At 41.4% G+C, this 23,643-nt stretch overlaps 1 protein-coding gene across 2 annotated transcripts in view; it reads right to left on the bottom strand.

The window, feature by feature from the left end:
- nbeaa (neurobeachin a) overlaps nt 1–23,643 on the bottom strand; it is a 93,928-nt gene that overhangs the window by 55,246 nt on the left and 15,039 nt on the right. For both annotated transcript variants that reach the window (XM_023416576.2, XM_087176715.1), the window contains exons 2-5: nt 9,079–9,310; nt 5,502–5,602; nt 2,346–2,441; nt 1,968–2,089 (exon numbers count right to left, since the gene is read on the bottom strand). In XM_023416576.2, the coding sequence (XP_023272344.1) occupies nt 1,968–2,089; nt 2,346–2,441; nt 5,502–5,602; nt 9,079–9,310 (551 nt within the window). The remainder of the gene's footprint in view (nt 1–1,967; nt 2,090–2,345; nt 2,442–5,501; nt 5,603–9,078; nt 9,311–23,643) is intronic.

Raw genomic sequence — 23,643 nt, 5'->3', positions numbered from 1 at the left:
AATAGCAGTCACAAAAAGCAGGATTTTAAGGTGCTTTCTTTGCAGCAGCACCAGGGGTCCCAGATCATGGGTTTGTGAGAAACACTACTAATCCCCTTCCCTCCATTTTTTTCCTCCATAATGTTTCTCTTCCTGCGCTCATAACCTCCATGTAAAACCCAGTCTCACAGCTAAGCTACTTCGTGAAACAACAAGACACACTTCACTTCTAAAACAGGCCCAGAAGGATCACACGCATAGCGGAACCAGAAAGCAGATATAAATCCCCTCTCAAGTGAATCCCTGATACACAATAGGAGTGCATATGCCGCGTTATCGTGGCCTTAATGCAGCTGCGGAGGCCAGTATCAGACAGGCGGCTGGAGTAGCGGCTGCATCTGGGGGAGAATGATAAGACCTGGGCCAGAGGAGAGGGGGGCACCCTCCCTCTCTTGCTCCTCGCTTACCATGACAACCTGACGAATGGTTACTAAGGAAACAGGATTATAACCTCACACTTTTCACGATTAGAGCTCGTCTCTGCGATGGTATCCAGAGAATATATGGATGTATGACATCCTTCCTGTAGATGACTAGCTCCTTGATTCTTATTTCTGTCAGTAATGAATCAGTTTGACACTGTGAGGGGGAGAGGTGAAGGGAAGACGGCGCCGGTTAGCGTCAAAGAGTGAAGAGGTGGAGGGAAGGAGCCAAGCAGTGGAGTAAAGGAGTTCAATTAAATAAAAGGTCAAAGCTAATGAAGCTTCATAGTGGCTAACGGCCTGCACTTACAGTGCTAACGTCGAGGCCGGCGAAGGTCCAGAGCTGTACAATGAGCGGAGGCTTCCGCCCAGCAGCATACTCATAATGGAGTGCCTTGACATTTAAAGTTATGTTCTAATTCATTATCTGTTTATCTATTAAGTTTCTGTCCGTGTCATTCACTCTGATGAGTTAAATGTTTATCGCCTGAAGAGCATCAGTAAAGAATCTCTGAATAAAACTAATGCTATGTCTATTGCTCAGGAGGAACCTGCAGGGAAACTTTAGAGAGACCATTATTTCAGGATTCTCTGTGTCTGTGTTCAACAGATCTTTGACTGATTAGTATGAAACTAGCAGAACACATGAACACTCCCAGCACTGAAAAACAATAGAATTTGAATTTAAATAGTAAGTTGTTTTTGTCATATATCAAATAGAAATGCCATACAGTCTGTGATTATAACTGTGATGATTTCCTGGTGTAACATAGTAAATTTAATATTGTTGAGTACCCTCAAGGATAGATGGATGGATGGATGGATGGATGGATGGATAGATAGATGGAAAACAAGCAATTTAACCACATCACTTCTTGAATAAGGATAACCCTGTTAACCTCTCTAGAATCCATCACCAGGTAAAACTTTGGTTACTAACGGAAGACAACCTACCTTGTGCAGTATTGAGAGCTAATGAGGGAGATTATAAGGCCTGAGAAGAGCCTGTTAAGTGCTTTCTCATACTGTGATTAAGTGAAGCGCGCTCTCCTTCCACCTGTATTCACTTGAGTTAGTTTCTTCGTACTTTCAACAGAAAGGACGGCTGTCAGTGGCTTCTTTTACACTATTTCTTTTTCCTGTCTGACTGTTTAAAAAAAAAAAGACACACAAAATTGAGAGAGCAAAGAGCCCCTTTCTCTATGATTTTGAAGGACTGACACAAAAATATGATGTTTAGCCCTGATGTTTTTGATTCCTTTTCTTCTATTAAACTCCTCTGTACCAGCACTCGCAAACAAATCGACATTTGGCTGGGTCAACAAAACGGGCAAAGCAATGAAAGATTCATGGACATTAGAAATACTCTGACGGTGCTGAAGTGTTGAAGAGCATGTTTTTCTTTTATTTAGATTCAGAAAAAAATACTGTAAGATATTTTCAGACCGTTTTTTTTTTTTTTATCATATGTAATTTTGTAATCCAGATGATTGCTATTCTACTTACCAATAGAGGTACGGTTTGTCTTTGTCCACGTTGATGTTGTTGAGTGGATCCTGTCTGAACCAAGTGTTGATAGTGAATCCGTTCTGGTAAGGCCATTTGGCAATTGGCGGCAACGCTATAGCCTGGAGGATGATACACACTTTCAGAGCAGCTCTCGCGAATGTTTATAGCAATCAATATGTCTCTCAGTTCGTCATTACTTCTTTTTAACCATTCAACTCCTTGCACTGGTGCTAATTAAGATGTGCTGAGTGTAAACAGGAATGTCAGGAATGAAGGAGTCTTTAGCAATGTGGGTGCACAAAGCATAAATTAGACTAATTTTTGCTAATGAGGCCCCGGTGTGTGTTTTGTGTGTTTCTCTTCGGTCGGTCTCACCGCTGCACTGCGTCCTGGAAAGTTGAAGAAGGTATCAGGACCGTGTCGCTGAGGCATCTGGTTCAACACCGACAAGAGCTTGATCGCGTGTCTCGGCTGGAGGAGAAGAGAGGAGGAGAAAAAAAAGTGATTGCCATTATTATGTGACAGATGCTGCATTTATCAGAGGCACAGGGGTGAGAATCTGTTAAAAAAAAACAAAAAAAAAACATGGTGTGACATCACATCTCCACCGCAACACCACTGGATCAATAACTCTTCAATCACCCCCGCCATCCCCCGACAACACCTCATCAATACCATGGCAACCCTTAATCGATCTGTCTCTGGAGAGGGCTGCTTGGGGGAGGAGAAATTGGAAAAGACAGGGAAAAAGGGGCGAGGTGGACGGGGTGGTGCTCGTTATTGGATGGAGGAGGTATGGAGAGAGAGGGAGGAGAGGGATGCATGATGGTCTTGCTGTGGAACACTGATCAGTGACCAGGGGTTGTTGATGGCGGCTGCCCTGGAGCCTGGAGTACAGGGGAGATTGACGAGAAGGAACGAGGTTGTATTGACTTAACTAGTGGACACAAGCAGCTGCCGAGGAGTCACACAACCCTGCAGTGAGCAGGGATGGCAGAGGAGAAGGTTTAGTCTCATAAAACCATCCAAAATGTCACAGCTCTCTTTTAAAACATCCACTCTGAATCTACTAGTGATTAAAAACTACAGGGAGCAGTTCAGATGACGAGTAGCGCTGTAAGTGGAATTTGTACTTAGCACTCCTGAGTCTCAGCTCCTGAATTAACCTCATTAACGGGTACTTAAAGTGAACTTGGCATTGTGGCTCTAGAAGTAAGCATGAGTCAGCAACTGTACAGCCTAACCCTACCTTTTCAGAAACTTTGATTAATAATATCAATAGTAATAATAATAAACTTTATAAATACAGCATCTTCAAAAACATCCAACTATTACAAGGGGAGAAAACTGTTGAAAAAATGTCAGCACTGCAGTTGGGCTGGCTATGGAAAGTGTTGGGGAACCTTTATTGAAAGCTAGCAATTACTTTACATTGGAAGAAGTTGAAATCTACTAGAAATCTGGTTTGTTTAACTAAAGCTACTAAGCCACTGCTAAGAAAAAGTAGTTCAAACTACTTTGTAAAAAAAAAAAAAAAAAAAGATCAAATTGGCAACGTACACATGATACAAAATTATAACAAAATAGTTACATGCCAGTTTATTGCAAAAAGTGCCTACTTGTTCCGAGGTCATAAACTAAAAACTAAAATACCCCACTATTAATGGGAATATGCAACAAAAGTCAGCTTTGGTTTTGTTCACAATAAATGCTTAAGTAGGGCCATGGTGATCCCTCCTCAGGCTGGGATTCAGGAGGTTTGTCCATGGCGACGTTGTCGATGTGTGAGTATTGAGAAACGCCCTTAGCTCTTGCACATGCACTACACAAAGGTCAAGCGTGTGTCGTGGACTGTCTGACAAATGCATTGCCTGAGTATGCCTTCACAGCAGGATGAAAGAGAGAGAAAGCAATGGTAAAATGAGAATAAAACAATAATTCCTTTCCTTTAATTGCCCAAAATTGTTTGTAGTTTCAGAAAAAAAACAAAAAAAACGGTGAAAGTAATTTCACTTCTTTAATCACTACGCACATATGAATGTAGTTGAACTACCAGCAAGCTACTGCGAAATGTGGTTACAGTAGTAGTTTAGTTACATTTAGTTCACTACTTCCCAACACTGGCTATGCAAGTGTAGAGAAAGTTACAGATGAGCAGATGTTGTGGCCGAATGGAATCTCCACTCTCCTGGTGAAAAAGTCTGACAGAGGGGAAGAAGAAGAAAATGAGCCCTCGGGCAACACATTTAGTCCAGTGGAGCTGCTCGATGGGTTAGAAGAGATAGAATAGAATAGATAGGTAATAGAGCATGGTGGTTAGAGTGTGTGTGTCTGGCATGTCTGTGTGCGTTGCTGAAAAATTGTCAACCTTCTCTCCAGGAGAAAAACAATTCTGAATTAACGGGCTATTTCATGAGTGTGTTTCACCTTCACGGCTGATTAGGCTGTTACTTATTACTCTAACAGAAGTATCACAGTCAACACTGTTGCATTAATAGCCAATTACAAAAGAAAAAAAAAAGTTAAACGTGAGCTCAATTGCCCTTGTCTTGACATACACTCCCAAAACAAAGCAAACAACACATAGACACACAGACACACACACACAGAGAAACACACACACACATCTGTGCTAGTGAGTGCCATCTACTCCGCTGTGGTCTGCTGGGGCAGCAGCATGAGTGGCAGAGATTCCAGCAGAATCAATAAACTCACTCACACAGCCGTGACCGTCATTGGTCAGAACCTGGAGACGTTTGAGTCAGTGAGGGACAGGAGGTCACTGAACAACCTGCTCTTCATCACAGACTGTCCATGTCATCTCTCCCTCCACAACACGCTGCAGAAACAGCGGAGTTCGTTTTCTAACGGACGCATTGAGCTCCGCTGTCACCATAACACTGTACAACAGCTCACTTTTATGTGACAAGTGAACACACTGTAATCTGTGTCTGCACATCATGCTCCTACTGCATTTTATCCACAGTTCTTATTGCAACCTAGTCTTTCTTGAATTGCACACCTTCCTGCTGTTTATGTTGTACATCTACTTTACAGCGTATCTAGTTTTATTTTTTATTTGATGCATGATTACCAGTGCATACTAATTATAATACAAAAATCTGGGGTTTTCTAATGTGTTAGTCAATCAGTTGCCATCAGAACCACTTGAAGGGATTTGGATTGAAGCTCATTTTGCCATTGGATGGACTTCCAAAGTACTGTAGCATGATTCTTAAGTGAGATATCAATATCCAGTTTTCTGATGTCAGACATACTCACAATATGAAATAAAAGAAGAATTTATGACATAAAACAGTAATAATCACGATGATGCTATTACTTTTCCATTTTCTCCAGTGTAAGTGTTTGTTGCCTAGCACCGGCAAAGCACAGACAGACGTGTATGTGTATTTTAAGCGAAAAATATAACTGTGGTCATAACATTAACAACACCCACTGATACACAATATAAAACTCTTATCACTTTATTTAGGTTTTTTTTCCTTCTTTAAGTGTCCACCAACTCACCCAGATGCCGTTGTCCCCTCTCAACATACTGAAGAGCAGCTTCAGCTCCTTGACTGTGATGCTGTAACTGGCCATGACTCCCAGCATGTCCACCAGAAGGTCTGACAAAACACAGACAGAGGCAGAAAGTCAGTGTAAGGCAGCAGAAACGAGACATCCTCAATGTGTGTGTGTGTGTGCGTGCGCGCGTGCGTGCGTGCATGCGTGTGTGTGTGTGTGAGTCAGCATTTGGAACTCTTTCTCTTGACACACTGTGAGTGTTGAGCAATCTATTAGTGCCGTCAAAATTCTCCTCCACTGTATACAAAATGCACACAACCTTGAATCTTGAGCAGAGTTGCTGAGCACAGCATTACTTTCATACACTGAATGTGTACACTCCGATGTAATATCTTGTTGTATTAGTGTTTATTGATCTTAATACATCAGATAATGTGAGGCCAAACACGCAGAGAAGGTGTTAAATCCTCTCAACTGTTAGCTAAACAAACCAATAGCCATGTAATACTTTAGCTAATGCGGCCAACGGCGACAGGCTGGTAAATTGTGTACATAACGCTTGTTAATGAATATTGATTTATTATTATAAATTTTACCAACAAACCCCCAGACACTCATTGGCTATATGGTGTATATACTGAACAGTTTATGTCCAACACCCAGTTACTTGTAAGTTTTCTCTGCCGTCGTGGTTTGCTGCCAGGGCTTGACAAGAACTTCTGCCATAGTCACTTTCCACTGCGGGGAAGAGCTCCGACAGGCACATACAGGCCAGGGCTAGCTGGTTAACATGCTAACTTCAATAGAATTAGTACAAGAATCAGCATTGGTGTTGCTTTCCACCTCTGGAGACAGCTCTTGACGAGTAAAGGAATACAGTTTGATGCTGAACTCACAAAGTTTCTTCTAGACTGGTAAGTAAACAGCTGTTAATGCTAATGTCGACTATGTAGCGATTGCAAAACTTACATATAGCTCCTTTAAAGGAATTATTTGACATACTGGGAAACAATTCATTTTTCACTGAAGTAGTAGAAGAAGTACTAGAAGCATGGGGAAACAGCTACCCCTGGCTTTGTCCAAAAGTAAAAAAAAACAATATCTACCTACAAGCACCTTATACTAAAACACCAATCTAAAATCCAGAAAAAATTCTCTTTGCTGGGGTACGGACTGTTTCCCCCTGGGTCTAGTCTTGACGCTAAGCTAAGCTAAGCTAATTGCTTGCTGACTTTAGCTTCAAGAGAGTATTTCTAAATGTTAAACTACTCCTTTAACATGTTTACACTTTAATAAGTTATAGGAAGTCTGTAACAACCCGTCAACAACCTCACTAAGACTCCAAATGAGCTCTTGTTTAATGACCACATGTCATGAAATTGACAAAAAACAAGGCTTCAGATACGTCTCCCTCAAAATACTTAAGCAGATAATTAAAGTCGACATTGTGCTAACATAGATATGTTTGGTCAAAATGACCTTCCTGCATCACTGACTTTCACGGCACACAGCCACAACAGAACAGTGTGAATGTGGCAGTGGTACAGCACGGCCCTCTCAGAGTGAGGCAATCTGCTTACAAAGGTTCTTCTTTTCTATTAGGCCTGCTAGATATGAATAGAGTCTTCCCACAATATTTAATTAGCCAGAGCCCAGCGATAGGGAATAAAGCAGAAGGCTAGCTCACTGAGGTGCTTGGTATGAGAGGAAAATGCAATACACAATGTCCTAGATTTAAAACCCCTCAGCCCTGTTTTTGGTACAATCAATCCATGTAGGTCATTTTAAATAGTTTTAGAAAAGTCTTAGAATCACACCTGAAAATTGGAGTCTGGGAGAATTGGCATTAAATTGATTTAAGCAGTTTATACTCTGCTATGGTGAGCAGTAATAATAAGTCATAGAAGTTATAAAACACATTATCCTGCGGTGGTAGGTAGGACAGAGAGGACACTGGGAGGGAGGGAAGGAGAGGACACGCACACACCGAAGCGTCATTAAGGGGGGAAGTCAAGGCCAATATGATCATGTAAAAAGACGACTGTGTGTGTGTGCTGTTTTGCAATCACGCCTGCACATACAAATCGCAGCACGCACGGAAACATACTGAGGTCATTACCCTGCTTCTGCTGCACCAGCGGGTTGTTATTGATGTCTGACCGCAGGGCAAACACACATGCACACATGAAATAGTTTTGTTATGAAGAAAGAGATGAGTTAGACACATCTTCAACTATTGATTCTGAACTTACTGAAGTAACTCAACCTAAATTATTTTTAATTATTTTGATGGTTTTTAAACAGCTTTGTAATGTGCTACACTCCCAAAGTGAACAATATATACTGTTGGCTCCAATGTCACAAATGTTGTTATCCATATAAAATATTACCCATAAAGTCCATCAAAAAAGAAAATTTTGCACCACAGTCTGGCACCAAACATGGCATATGGCTTTTGTCTCTTTTGTATCTTTCCTTTCTATGTTATTACAATTGTTTTCCCACCTACACACAACCTACTCAAATTCAGGAGTTTAGAGTCTTTTGTGTGATTTTGAAAGGCACTTGTGAGGAAATCACTACCTGTCTGAAATCATTACCAATGCTAAGCAGGAAAAAAATTAAATAACAAACCTTCACAACACCAATCTTTGTTTTTATTCCACATCATAAACTTGTGCTTTAAGACAGTGTGAGGATATGTCACAGATCTTAAGTGAGTGTAAAGTTCTGTCTTTAACATGCAGTTTTTTTTGCACTTCTGACTCAGTAGCAATGATTTCAACATTAGCAGTGCAGTAAAACTGTAACCTATTTTTGAATCAATAATTTATTGAAATACTGTAAATGTTAATAAGAGTGATTAAACAATATTTTAGTGAATGTTAAAAAACATGAAGAGCTAAAAACAAAATAAAAGCATCTCTCTCAATGTGTGTATGTTTGTCAGATGCCAGATATGATCATTTCAACTTTCTTTGTACTTGTGCTGTGATGTTCTGATCATATTGGCTCATCCCTCAACTTGTTCCCAAACAAACGGTAAATAAACTTGCTGAAGTTTGTGTAGGTTTTTATCAATTTTACAGTTTATGGGTCAGGGCATCAATGTGATTATTTTACACATGGTTGTGCGTACATTAGCATATCACAATATACACTCACTGGCTCTTAGCCTCTCTTCTAATTGGCTGACTGAGTGACCGAATAAAAATATAGCAAATATCAAGTAGACACTCAGAGAAACCAAATCCTGCAAGGTTGGATGGTGGGTCCAGGTTGGCCCTCAGGTCATGGCTGAAGGCGGTGACTGCTTTGTTGTGGCATCACAAAGTTACATTTTCCTGACGACTCGTTTTAAGGCTCAGTTTGTGAATACAAGCTGTGTGTATTTCTCTACGGACTGAGTACTCTGATACTTTCACAGTATTAATATAGAACCTAGACCTGCTTTATAATCAAAAGGCCTTTAAAGTAGAAATCATGGCAGAGCTGTTGTATTGGATTGGATATCACAATATACTCAGAAATGTACTGTATCCCTCTGTACATTTATGTCTTTATATCTGTTGCTCACCTGCGATCATGTCGTCCACGGTGCTCATCTTGAGCAGCACCTGCTGGATGAGGCCGACCTCTGTGCTGGTCTGCAGGTTGCGCACGCTCTTGCGCAGGATGGCTGTGAACATGCTCCAGATCTCAGCCTGGCACGTCACCTCACAGTGGGACAACAACTCCACCATGCAGCCGATGCTCTCCGCCTCCTGGATGATGAAGTTCATCTCCAGGTCAAACTCGCCGCCCACCAGCTGGAGGAGGGTGAGGAAGAGGAAGAGGAGGAGGGGGAGGAGGAAGACAAAATGGGGAGGAAGGACATGGTTCGGGAGGCAGAAAAGGGCAGGGATCCAGTGTAAAGGAAGGCGGATAGCAGAAGCATTAGGTTGGTGTGGGGGAGGAAAAAGGGGGAGGATGAAGCAAGATGGGAGGAGAGAGAGAGAGAACAAAAAGAGAGAATGATTTAGTGAAGCATTTAACCTTTTGTCTGTAGGAGAGGTAAGCCTGGCTTCTGATGGATGCTGATTGTGGTCAGGAAAACATTTCTTCTGCCGGGGGCCACACATACTGCAACAAATAAACGTCCTTCATTTCTGCACACATGCACACACACACAACACACACACAAACACACAAACACACACAAAACCCCATCTCCTCTCCTATTGCTCTCTCTCTCTAATGTGAGGAGTACAGCACTCTCTCCTCTGTGAACTACAATCACTCTCAAAATACAGCAGGCATAAAAATGCACCCTTCCTCTCCCTCAGATAGACACATAACCATGCAAGCACACACAACACAGGCACTGATTAATACACCGTTCAGTCTCTGTCATCTCAGATGGCATTAGACAGAGGAGGATACAAAAGGCTACTTTTAAAGGAGACCGCAAATGCTCTCTCTTAATGGCTGGTGCACTATAAATACTTGTGAAAATACAGCCTTCATATAACTGTGCCTCACACACACTAGCACGCTCATCACATCCACCACATGAACACCAGCATACCCACTCAGCATACTACACTATCCAGGAAAGGGTAGCCATAGCAACCAACAAGCTACTGTGAGAGAAACACCATTGAGGTTATTAAATCAGATATAACAGAAACATGTAGTGGCTGAGGAGAGGCTAGCAGACGAGAGATTACGAGCAGAAATAAAGACACCGGACAGGATAATCTGTCTGTACGACTGTGGTCTTTGTACAGGCAGAGAAAAGGAAACTAATGGATCAAATCAAGTACAGTCAGTATGTTTCACAATGAAATGAAAAGGAAGAGTAGCCCCCTGCTATCTGCATTCTGGAGAGAATGAGAGGAGAAGAAAAGGTGTCGGTGCCATTGGATAACAGGCCTGGAGTCGATCTGCAGTCAAAAATGAAACCTGAATCTGACTTGTGTTCGATAAAGGGTTTTATTCTCGATAATTCACTCTGCATGTACTTTAAAAACTATTACAGAGAAAAGCTATTCTGAGTAAGCCTGAGAATTAATTCAATAGAACTGTCTGTGCACTTAATGAGATGATCATGTTCCTGTGATTACATAATTGTGTTGTTATTGTAGTTGTAATTAAAAAAACAAAATGAGCAAATCAAGTTTTTCTTTTACATCAGTGACATATTTTTCTAATTCATTGCATTACAGTGGAACACACTGGCTTGCACATCAACCTACCTCGCCATCTCCATGACAACTGAGAAAACATCTACTGATGAGGACCATGAAATGTGGCTGAAAGCTCCAGAAAAAACTAAACATTTTAGACATTTATATTTTGTCAAATAAATTTTATAATGTTATATCTAATATTGTTGCATGCAATGTGCTACATAACTAATATAATATTCATTTCGGCCTTTCTATGAAACTTTTGAAATATGTAACACATCCTTTGTCTTTCAAAATTAAAAGTTTCATTCATAAACAAGTAAATGCTCCCTTGCTAAATTCAACACACCTAAGGGCTTTGCTGGTCTGGTATGACCATTATTATAAGTATAAAAAACTATGATCTTGCTGTATTTAAGACATTTCTGATTCAGTTCGCTGACTTTTCCTTTGTGCTACTGTTTAAGTTTAATATTAATAGGAAAGTTTTTTTTTTTTTAAAAGTGCATTTGCATCTACCTGTTTTTATTCACATTTTTGATTTGTGCGTTCTGGAAACCAGAAAGAAAATGCAAATATTGCAAAAAAAGGGGTTTATGCTTGGCTGAGGTAAAAAAAAATTGATGTAAACATCAGATATGTGTGGACCGATGACATTGTGACCTTCCTCAAATTCATTCATGAAACAAACGTGAATGGTATCATGTTTTCAACATGGTTTTCCATTGTCTGAGGTGATTGTAATTACATCATCAAATTGTGCCCTCTTCTTCTGATTGATTTAAAGCGCCTGATTGGGGGAGCAAGACTGGCTGATAATGTTGATGTGCTCAGATCCCAATATTTTCATAATGGTAGTGGATGGAAATGCACATTAAGTTGCATTTTCTTTTATTGACTTTTTGTAAATTCAGTTACACTTAACGCTACGTTTGGATGGAGACCTGGCTATGGTATCACATTAAAGAAACTCCAGGGCTTTCGATTCAATTTAAAAGGGCTATTTGTGTTTGATTCGTCACCAAAAGTGGTTTCTTGCCTGGAGCGGGTGGTGGTGAATGTCACTTGACTTCGGCCATCGTTGTGTTTACAAGACAAAGAGGTTATAATAGGTTATAATAGTCCCTGTGGGCAGTACTACGTCTTAAGGGCAGATTGGAGGCTACAGTGAGTTGCTATCATAAAGTGACGACACAGTTGAGGGCTAGCTGGTTAGCGTAACTTCAATAAAAGGAAAGACAGGATAAAGACAAGAGTTAACATTGGCATTGCTTTCCACCGCTCGAGACAGCTCTTGGCGAGTGAAGGCATCAAGTTTGATGCTGAACTTACAACATTTCTTCTAGACGGGTGAGTAATCAGCTATTAATGCTAACACAAGCTAAATAGCAATAGCAAAACTCACAAATAGCTCCTTTAAATAAAAGCGATCCCAGACCCAAAAAGCAAAGAAGACCCCGGGAATCGTCTCTCTGATGCTGACATATATATATATACACACATATATATATATATACACATATATAATATTGACATATAATGGAACATTAGCTGCAGCAGTCATTATCAACAGCAGTATTTATTACATACTGGCCCATTGACAGACTTCATAGATTACCGGTTAAGCCTTGTAAGCCATGGCTCCTTTTCTCTTGTTAGTTTCACTAAAGTCACCTTGCGATTGATTACATTTTAGACTTAAGGCCTTGGTGTTAAAACAACACTCATTCAAGTGTATAGTCTCCACGCTCTTCTACCTGCTTCTGATCCCTTCCCGCTCATCAGACACACTAACTGCCTCTCATTTCTCACTCTCATTCTGCCCCTTCCCCTCTCCTCTCTCTCTCTCTCAGTGAAGTGAATTGATCCAGTGCACTCTGCGAACGCATTAGCACAGATTAGAGAGGACCCCTGAACGAGGCATGGAATAAAAGAAGGAAGAATTAATTCATCCTACATCGAATTTTTTTTCCCCTCTCCTCTGAGGTTCCCAATTATAGAGCTCGCTTGGGACCACTGCGTCCTACAACATCTATACAACCTGCCAGTCTGAGGGTGCTCGATATACACCGCAGCGGAAGCTTAAAGGGAGACAGCGCAGATAAGTCTTTGTAGAAACTCACTCGCAGATACGCGGCAACTTGAACGCGGAAAACACACATAACCATGGGGCATACCTACACATGTACAGCACAAGCATAATCTCTCTCTCTCTGCTTACACTTCCCACCCGTGTATAGAACATCACAGCAAGATGAGAGGGGTGATGCAAACAACAGCAACAAATTGAGTCTCGTGACCAACAATACAGAGAAAAAAAAAAAACAGGGGGGGGGGGCAAGTGCAGTGGGGGAAAAAAAGAACATGCCCAGATAATTATTATCTCTGCTCCACCAGAAGCAGCATCTGGAAAGGCAACTAAAACCAGGGTGACACTGCCAGGAGCTTCCTGGACCAAGGATGTCCGGAAAGAGGGAAGGACAGTCAGACAGAGAGAGAAAATATTCTTCAAAATAAAACATCACATCAAGTATATGCTCTCCATTTAATCTGACTTCCATAAAAAATGATTGATGCTGCCCGTTATTTGCTCGAGTACGGCTTTTAATTGATGTATAAATAAACATGCTGAATAACTGGCAATAAGGTTGATCGCGAACAGCCTGAGCACACTCGAGTGCATTCGAGCACCGTTACCGTCGTCGCCACGCACACGGACAAAAGACGACTAATTAGTTTTATGAGGGAACATGAATCTTTTGCATAAACACTCGTAACCCTCGATCTCTCCTTTCACCCAATTCCGTGTGTCCTGCTGGGAAAGCACCCACAAAAGGGACGAGTAATCACATCAGTGAGCACGCACAAGAGGCCTTTACCACCCCGACGTTAAAGAACACGCACACACAAACAGGGACCCGTATTATGCCACGTGCCTCAGGATAGAGGGGCTTGGCAGTACCACCCCGTCTCCTCTGAGGCGATGTGAGCGCTGACCTCACTGTCTTCTTGGCAACTGGTTGAAGACGTTTGTTTTGGCAGCATTATGACAATTATTGCTCCCCAAGTGTGCGGCTCATGTCTGTATGTTCCATTCACAAAAAAAAAAAAGAAAAGAAATGAACAGCATGTCATCGAGCAGTTGCTGAGGAAGTGACAACCTCTTCCCTGCGATCGATGTTCCAGAGGGTTTTATGAACAATTGACATTTGAGGCTGGATTGTGTTTGTGCTCATCTTATATGACTACAGCGTATAGAATATGCACTTGTGTTGCACTTGAAATAAACAAGGTTGCATAATATTGAAATATAATATTCTCCTTGTGTTACGAGTGGAAAGAAAACTGTAGCATTGAGTATGTTCAACCTTGAAACACTTGAAACTGTCTGAAATGCATGTTGCACTGTAATTATCACTGATGACTAATCTCATATTGTGGATTATTTATGGGTTTGAGCGAAGTCTGTCTGCCAGGCTCTTTCAAACTCATTTTTAAAAAAAAGCCTAATTTCATGTTTCAAGTATCTGTTCAGTGCTTTCACTGTCATGTGTTACCTTTCCTCTCTGCTTCCCCCTATTTCTAATTCTGTCCTGACCAGCTTTGCAGTGCTGCTCATTCAGACCCCGAAGGAAGCTGGCACTCCTCTTGGCATCACTCGGGATGTGTCGGGGAGGTGGGAGTTCGAGGAGGGCGGGCGGGGGAGGGGGGTCAGTGCCAGGACCGTCTTCCCACCACAAAGAGCTTATATGAGCGGGCACCTCAACCAGCCAAAACCAGCTCTCATAAGAGGCTCGAAAAACAAACACTCCCTCTGTCCATCTGAACCTTTCTCACCAGCCACACTGCTCGCAAACAGTTACTCCGAGGGCAATTCACTAAAGATGTGCAGGACAGTAGGAAAAGCACAGTTGTCCAAAAATACCTAAGCAAAAAACTGGTAATTTGTCACTTCCTTCAAAAATGACCCATATAAGTGTTATAAAATGATCCTTATGAGAGTTTTAGAATCTGCCACCTCAACTGTGGTCAAACCTGCAATAACTGATTTTTTGGGCCACTTTAGGACATGAACAAACTGACATGATAACTTTTTGTTTATTTACACATCCAGCAGTTACAGAGCAACGCTATCGTACATTTCAAGTTGTGTTTCTGGCTACTTAGCCGAACGTAGTAGCTGCATGTTGTAGCCTATGACACCATGAGGGTGGTAAAGCTGTTAAAAAGTTAAAAAGGCTCAGATACAGATCTAGGTGATATTTACATGACTAGAAAAATATTGATTCCAGCCACTGTAAGGTTTGGTTAGGTTCAGGCAACTAAAACTACTTGGGTATGGTTAGGAAAATACTGTGGTCACATTTAAGAGAAATCTGTTCAGGAGACTACACATAAACTGCTGTCCTCAGCACCTCCTTCCTAATGGGTTTTGTAAGGCGATAGCAACATCACACTTGGTATGCATTTGTTTCTGTGAGAGGAGAGATAGTGTTTGTAAGACCACAAGATGTCGCTTGTCAGAAAACAAGTAAACACTGGTCATTTTCATTGTTCAAACAAACAACCAGTGCTGTATTTTTTCTGGTGAAGATTATCTCTGTTATCCTGTACGGCTGAAAAAGTAGAGCAATTCACTGTCAGAGATGAGCGTTCAGTTCCCTCGAGTCTGCTCGTGCTAAAAATATAGCTTGCAGACTCATTTTCGCAAATACTAGTGTTTATTTTGTTCCAGAAAGTGTGGCGTGTTCACTAGGTAACTTGTCAAGTTACGTAAACATTGTAAACGAGTAAAGATGGCTTTAAAAAGTTATTCTTTTGAGGTTTTGTGTAGTCTAGTGTGACAATTCTAACCCACCTGAGAGAATAAAACACTCGGCCAAGAAAAGAACAAATCACTAAATATTGCATGAAAATAAAGTCTGATTCAGGTCTAGTGTTATGAATAAGATTAATAATAGCTCTGTTCCTTTCAAGTGTCCGAGTAAGCCTTGGCTGTGAGCCAACATGCACAATACCAGGACCCTGAAACTGATAACCTCATGAGGCAGCTGGATTTCTCGCAAGCAAGAATCTGTCCTACCAAGCTCCAAGCTATTCGCTTGTGGCTGAACCACAGTGGTTTGGACCGATCGGCGTCCTACGAGGGAGGAACGACTGGGAGCCGCAGGCATCTGAGGTGTGATGACAGCGAGAAGCAACTGTTCGCTGCATCAGTAATATCAGAACTGGAGAATTATTTCTTCATTGAAAGAAGAGCAAAGAACTGCACTGAAGGCTTTTCTCCATGGAAACAATGTTTTTTGCTCTTCTCCCAACTGGCTTCAGCAAGAGTTAGATGCACCAACTGAAAAAGTTTGGAATGATGCAGAATCTGATTGGTCGAAATTAGACAACGATAGACAGATGGTTCATCCAATCACCTGCCAAGTATTTTTTCGAAAGCACCTGCCATTTTTTCCGAACAGCTCCCAATGAAGCCTTCGCAGGCGGCTCTGTGTAACAAAACATCTGGCACGTCAGGTTATGAAACTGAAGCAGTTAAATGAAATTCATTATTTATTATCCATTATTAATTTTATAATTTACACCTGTGCTTTTCCAGCTGTGACTTCAGTGACTGTAGCTATCTTGGATGACAATTTTACCATATGCAGCTTAAGTGTTTAATCATTAGCTTTCTACAAAATAAAGAAAGAAAAAAAAAATCACCTTTTAATTAAACTTCTGGTTTTAATTGCTTTAGTTTGAATTTCAAAGGTGCATTCTGAGAGGCGTGACATCGATTAGAATTATTATAATTTAATTGAAAACGATCCCTGACGGACCCACCACAGCCCATTATGTAGTGCTGTGATGGCACATCAAATGCGCCATTATGCCGGCTGATTACTATGACTGACTGTTGAATATTGGATGACGACCAAGGCCAAAGCTGGCAAAAGAGGCACCTGTTGCTCATTACAGTCGTCAGAGATGACAGGTCAGAGAGGCGAGAGCACGGTCAATAGCTACCTCCTCTGCCTCTGCACATTCAATTGAGCCTTTGGAGCGAGCATCATCAATATGCAACTTCAAAGCCTCTGGGAGTGTGCTGGAGAGGTGCAGGGATGTGTGTGTGTGTGTGTGTGTGTGTGTGTGTGTTTGTTTGGTCACAGTATAGGCGAGTGTGTGTTTGTTTGTGTGTGTGTGTGTGTGTGTGGCTCATTACTCATTTGTGTCCCCTGAGTGAGCCGCGGCCATTCAGTCCCTTTGTGTGTAGAGTGAAAGAGGAGACGAGAGGCCCATCTAGACATGAGATCACAGATTATACACTTAACGCTTCGCCAAGAGGGCTCAACGGAGCACAGGAGAGCAAAATTGAAGGAGAGCGAGGGGGGGAAAAAAAACGGGAAGTAGAGAGGGAGACGAAAGGGAGAAAAACAAACAAAGAGAATGAACGGTGTGAACTGCAAAAGGGGGCAGGAGGAGGCAGGCTGGACGGAGGAGAAAGCAGCGATGAGAAAGTGTGTGTGCGTTGGAGAGAGCGAACGCGGCGAGAGATGGAGCGGGAACAAAAACGAGGGCGAGACGGCGGCTGAATGCTATTGTGCTTTATTATCAGGATGGCAGAGCGGTTTTTATTGCCCGCAGCCTTTAGTGCTCCGATGATGACCACAGGAAAATCTCTAAAGAGATATGGATTACATTGGGGCTAAACTGGCCACAAAACACTCAATAATCCACATTCTGTTTTTCTGCGTGACCTCATTTTTGGTAAACAGCATTGATAAGAGCAGCAGTTAATTTTATCACTGGCTCCTCATCCATATTCAGGATAAACTTCTTATAATCTTGGTTTTTCAAGGCTTTAGGTTGAGGATCTATTTGAGCTCCCTGCTGTTAAAAACAACGGTGACAAAAATATTTAGAGCAAAACTAAACATATTGGCTGTATCTCTCATAATGAGAGTGATTGAGGCACGGAAAACGATTAGTTAGTTAATTGATGAGCTGATCCACGGATGAATCAACGACAATTTTAATAATCAAATAACAGCTTTGGTCATTTGTCATGTAAAACTGCCAAACATTTTCTGGGTGCAGCTTCTTATCGAGTGACGATTTACTGCTTTTCATTTCATTACATCATACTAATCTGAATATCTTTGAGTTTTGGTCTGGGATGTTCAGACAGACGAGCTTTTTGAAAGCGTCGTGTTGGGCTTCACAGCTTTTCAAATGCGGGAATTTTTGCATTTCTTTGTTTCATATCACTGTTAATTAGATATATTACCACATGATTAATTGAAATAACCCCCAAAAAAGAATCATTAGATAACTGGATAGTAACAAAATATGATTAGCTGGAGCCCTCGGGGAGTCACTCCGTAGTCACTGTTGTGACCGTTAGAGTGGTGGAAAGTGTGAGAGTGGTTGAGAGGAGGAAAAGAAACGGGAAGGAAGAGCTGCAATGGAAAAGGGCAGTGTATGTGTTTCTGTCTCTTGCTTTGTGATTGTGATCAACAATGACATGTTGACTGACTGTAGCCTACAGACACTCAGGGAGGAGTGGGGGGAGGAGGCCCCTGGACTGCATTTCCCATGGGCCTTTGGACCAGTGTCTGCACAGATGGCAGATGGAACAAGACACAGCCCCCACTCATGAAACCGTATTCAGAGCAACAACGTCACAATTACACAGTCAGCACACACACGCGTACACACATACACACACATACACACAACTAAGCAAAATAAACATAATCAGCCATGAGTGTATGTGATATCTAACAGCTGTTATGCATGAAGTGTTGGGCTTTTACTTTAGATTTTACAGGAAGAGAGGAAGTGAGCGAAGTGAAGTACACTGCAGAAATCACAGCAGAGCAGTTTTAGGAAGGATGCACATAGAAACACACACATCAGACACTGCAAAAATACACCAGCGATTACGTAAATCCACACTAGGGGATATAAGGGTGGTTTAGGTCAGCGCAAGCAAGGCAGGTTTTTTGTGTTAACGTGTATGTGCATGTACGTGTGTGTGTATGCGTTTGTGTGTGTGTGTGTGTGTGTGTGTGTGTGTGTGTGTGTGTGTGGGGTAGTGGTGAGTGCCAGTAATGTCTAAAAATGTCAGGACTTCATAAAGGAATGTTTGATGTGGACAGCAAGTGCTTCTCACCGCCATAAAAACTGCAATAGGACAGAGAGTAGCATTTCCAGCATATGCAGAATTATGGCAGGATCCATACTGCATTATGACTGGGTGTTGAATCGATTAGAATTAATTATAAATAATTTATAAACGATGCTCAAAAAATTCAAATGTGAATAAAGGGATCTAGATTTTTCTCTATGTCGTAATGTGGGTGAATGTGTGTGTGCTCTTTATTGTGTCAAACCGAACAGTGTATCAGTCCATTCTGTGAACTTTATAGAGTCACTACAGTGACATGAAGTGACACAGGCACATGTCTTGAGTCTGCTTGACACACTATAAAACAGCAGTGATGATTGAGATCCCAAAAAAAGGGAAGTAAGGTTTCCTCAGCAACATCAAAGTGATTTGAATCAGCAAAGTCTGAAAATAATAACCGATATAGCGCATGTAAAGTATGTGGATTATGCACAATACACTATATTGCTTGTTATTTATTAGCCATGGTAGCAGCAGGATTCCAGTGTCCGTCCATCACTGGCTGAGACTGAAATAACTAAACAACTATCCAACTATTACCATCAGATTTGCTGCAGTCATTCATAGTCCCCAGAGGACCAGTGTCCTATAGATTTTTTTTGACTCCTTGAATTTTCACCTTGCACCACCAACTGCAACCAGCTGACGCTCCTGGTTCATGAAGCTAATAACACTCCCATCAATACGTTGCACTTTGGCTTATCAGTTCCACAGTGGGGAAATTAGTGCTAATTAGCACGTTAGGATGCTAATATGCTAAACTAAGATGGTGCTGAAGGTGGTAAAAAAAATAAAAAATAAAAATTACCTGCCACACATTAGCATTTAGCTCAAAGCACAAAAAAAGTCCCTAAGGTTGAGAAATAACTATAATACCTTTTAGGCCATGAGCATCGGCCTGGCTGGAGGTTGCACTAGGCCCATATGTGTGAGAAATGTATTATGGGAAACCAACAGATCTTACATCCAACCACTTCCAGTGATTGGACTGAGACTGATGGGTCCGTATAGCAGCTCTTTTCATCTTCCCCCTTAACATTCATAATCAACCATCAGAACACAAAAACCACCAAGAGAGGTTCAAACAGCCAAACAGAAACTAGAACACAACATATACACTTTTTCTTTTTTTTCCCTGTTATACACACATTGCATTTTCCCTGCAGGAGAGTGCAGATGGTAGTTCATTACAAGCTGATACGTCAGCCACACAGCAGCAGCTCTATGCAGCAAACTCACTTCCCTCTTGGACATCAATGCTGTTCTCACACGTAAACCATCCAATCACGGAGCCAATTCAGAGAATCCTGGGAAAATAACAAATAGGACAGAGGAAAAAGCCGTGCTAAAGGTTCGGTTCGGGTGCTCATCCTCTGTACTTTTTTTCCCACATACGATTTTGTTTTTGTTTGCTCCCTTAATACTGTAATTATGGACCAAATTTTGGATTCAAAACATATATAAGAAACTGTGGTGCAAAGCAATCATGAAGCTACAGATGGCATGAATCTGTGTTTGCATTAATACATAACATAAAAGAAAGAAAAAAAAATGCATTAAATCTTCAAAGAGATGAAATCATACTTGCAGTTGGCAACCAGAAATTTCCTCCCGTTCTCATACGTTTTATGTATGAGCCATAATGCACTGAATGAAAAATTAGCTACTCCGTCCTTGAGTCATTTCAAGGCTTAATTTGGCACATGGAAAAAGCCATGTAGGCATAAACATTGTGTCCTATGGGCAAAGAAGGTTTGTTCCAATCAGCTAGTGGGAGGCTGTCAAGGGCGCTGCGCGGGGAAGGTGAAAAATTCCAATCAACCAACTGCTACCTCCAATTTAGCAAATAAGTGTATGTGCTACAGTTCCATTAGATTTGAAAAGCCGACATTTGTGTTCTCGGTGCCAAAAGCTATACCCTGGGCACATTTTCCACAAAAATAACCATGAATGTGTGTCTGTACATACATCAAAGAAAAAGCAAAGCTACTGAGCATTCCCATGTATTGGCCTGTCAGTTTTTATTAACACTGCCAGAAACCAAAAGGGGGAGAGCGGGATAAAAAGCGAGTGAGAGAAGGCAAGATAAGACTGTAATACCTGCTGAGATCTGTCTTTATGAAAGCTGCGAGTCTCCAGTTCATTGCAGACCAGTTCAGTGTGCCTTTTCCCGCCTCCATAATCTGACTCAAACCTAGTCAAGTGTCAGGCTTTAAAAAAAAAAAAAAGTACACACACATACAGACAAATGCACACCAAACACTCACACACACATAAGTCAGACAAAAAAAAACACACACTCAGCAGTCAAAAGGAAAAAGCCTTTTTTTAAGCAATTCATTGCAAAAAGTCTTGAAGGTCTTAAGTCATTCGCACATACACTCTCACTCAGTTCGACACATATACACACACACACACACACACACACATGGCAGCAGCGATTCACATGAATGACAGCATGAGTACACACAAAAGGAGAAAGGAGTGAAGGTGAGAGAACTGCAGCGGTACAGTGATTCTTCCCAAAATAATCCAATAATAATGAGGCACCATTTCATTAGCATATGAGCAGCTTGAAAAAAAACTATATATAATGTGTGTTTGCCAGAGTGGGAGGCAGAGGATCTTTAAAAAGAGCAGAGAAGAAGAAACGCAGAACAGAGTAACGCTACAGAAGAGAAGGAGATCAAGAGAGGGATGGGAGAGTATGAGAGAGTGAGGTCACATATCAGAAACACAGCAGAGAGGAAATGTGCAGTAACAGTAATGGTGTGAATGAAATGACACCCAAACAAAGCAAGACTGAAAAAAAATCCAGCTGACTGCTTTCAGCACAACGGGCAGCTCCAGCTCTCTCTGCCGACACACAATAGAAATCCTTCACTGAGAGCTCAAAATTCACTGACAAACAGCTGAAACTGGAACTGCACTAATTGCCATATTAATACCCTCAATATTTTTTCAAGGACTGAATTTCTGTGACAGCAAAACATGACATGAAATTCAAAGCTGTGAGAGCTACAGTGCAAAAACAGAACTGTACTGTTCAAGGCTGATATTCTCAGAAGAACAAAAAAAAAAGAAAAAAATTCAGGTCAGAAACACATGCATGTACACACACACACAGACACACACACACACACACACACACACACACACACACTCTGCAGGGATTGAGGATTGCAGCCAAGTGACCACAACTCTGACTTCATCCAACTGCAGTTTAAAATGTCTGCCACCTGATTGGCCAAAGAGGCTTAGTAACGGATCTAGCAATAAGCCTCGTCACATGCTATTGGGCAACAAACAAAAAAAACATTTTTTTTCCCCTATTTGTCTTACAGAACACCGCACGTCTTACTCTCTTTCACACACACGTTATCGCACACGCTGTTTACAGATTCATATGGCTGTCGCAATTAGCAGACAGCAGTAGCGCATTAAACATCTGCATAAAAAAAATAACGTGTTTCAGTGATTTTTAGTTTGCGTCACGATGGAGAGTTTGAGAGGAAATACTTGAGTTAAGAGGCGGTCCAACATATGAAAGAAAATAATAGACTGTAATCTTTTATTGAGTGTTCAGAGTGGGCACAGTCGACCACAGGCTATCCAGTAAACAAACGACGATGTACAGCTGGCTCTTTAAAGGTTTGACATTTTGCTTTACAAATTCTACCTTTACCACCTTGTAGGTAGTTTGTCTGTCAGCAGGATATCTAAAAAAAAACAAAAAAAAAACGTCTGCTAACAGCCGGACTGAGCGGCTGTGAGTCACTGGTTAGATTTAGATTTGGAATAGCTGCCATTAAATGCCATTTACTTCCATGTTTCTTTTTGGGGGTTTTTCAACCATGACTATATAGGAGTTTGAGGTTTGAATTTAAAATCTGTGTATATTCTCTGCATAAAACATTTTAGCATTTTAATTTCGTGACAGAAAGTATGTGCTTGAGACTAACAGTGTTGGAGAACTACTTAGAATCATGCCTCCCGGCTAAAATAATAATCCATTGCATTTTCTCATGAATAAATTTACATCCTTCTTCATACGACACAACACCGACTCAAGCCGTTTCAATGGCATATCTTTCTTTTTTTTTGGCAGTACATCCAGTGTCATCTGGTATTAGATGGGTCCATCCCAAGAAAAGAAGACAACAAGAAGGAATAAATAGGACTAACAAGAGTAAGCATGTAAAGTACTGACACTATCAAACCAAGTTTGCATTAGCGGTAGTAGCTGAACATAGCTGATCAGACAACATAAAGACTGGAACCTGCAGAAACGTCAACAACTGATCAAAGGAAAACCTTTCTGACAATACTGTTAGCGTTATAATTTCTGGAAAGTACAGTGAAAAAAACACTGAATCACCACTTGCTATGGAGGCTATCACTGAAATGACACAAAACTGTGGATCTTCATCAATTCAACACCTGCAGGTGAATGCACGAATCACAGCACAGATCCATCCTCCTCACAGGCTCGCTGTGGTAACACGGGAACACCCACACTACCCTCTATTAGGGAAACGCCTGGGCCTTCCAGACTAGCTATGAGATACGTGTTAAGACCTCAAGAATTATGGTTTAATAGAAAAGTTCCAAAGGCAACTTCTATCGCCAGGGGACAAAGAGGTCTGGAGGAGCGGCGCGCGAGAGCGAGAGAGAGAACATCTAAATTGCCACGGTACAGTGGGAAAAAGAACGCCGAAGAGGCAGGGAGAAAAATAGCATCAATGAGAGTTGGTGATTGAGGGGCCACTACTGAAAGGACGGCGTAAAACAA

Source organism: Seriola lalandi, unplaced genomic scaffold (assembly GCF_002814215.2).
Source record: "Seriola lalandi dorsalis isolate HSWRI2012SDOR001 ecotype SW California unplaced genomic scaffold, Sedor1 jcf7180002054567, whole genome shotgun sequence".
Lineage (NCBI taxonomy): Eukaryota > Metazoa > Chordata > Actinopteri > Carangiformes > Carangidae > Seriola > Seriola lalandi.
Note: the sequence above shows the minus strand (reverse complement) of the source record. Positions and strands in the feature narration are given on the sequence as shown.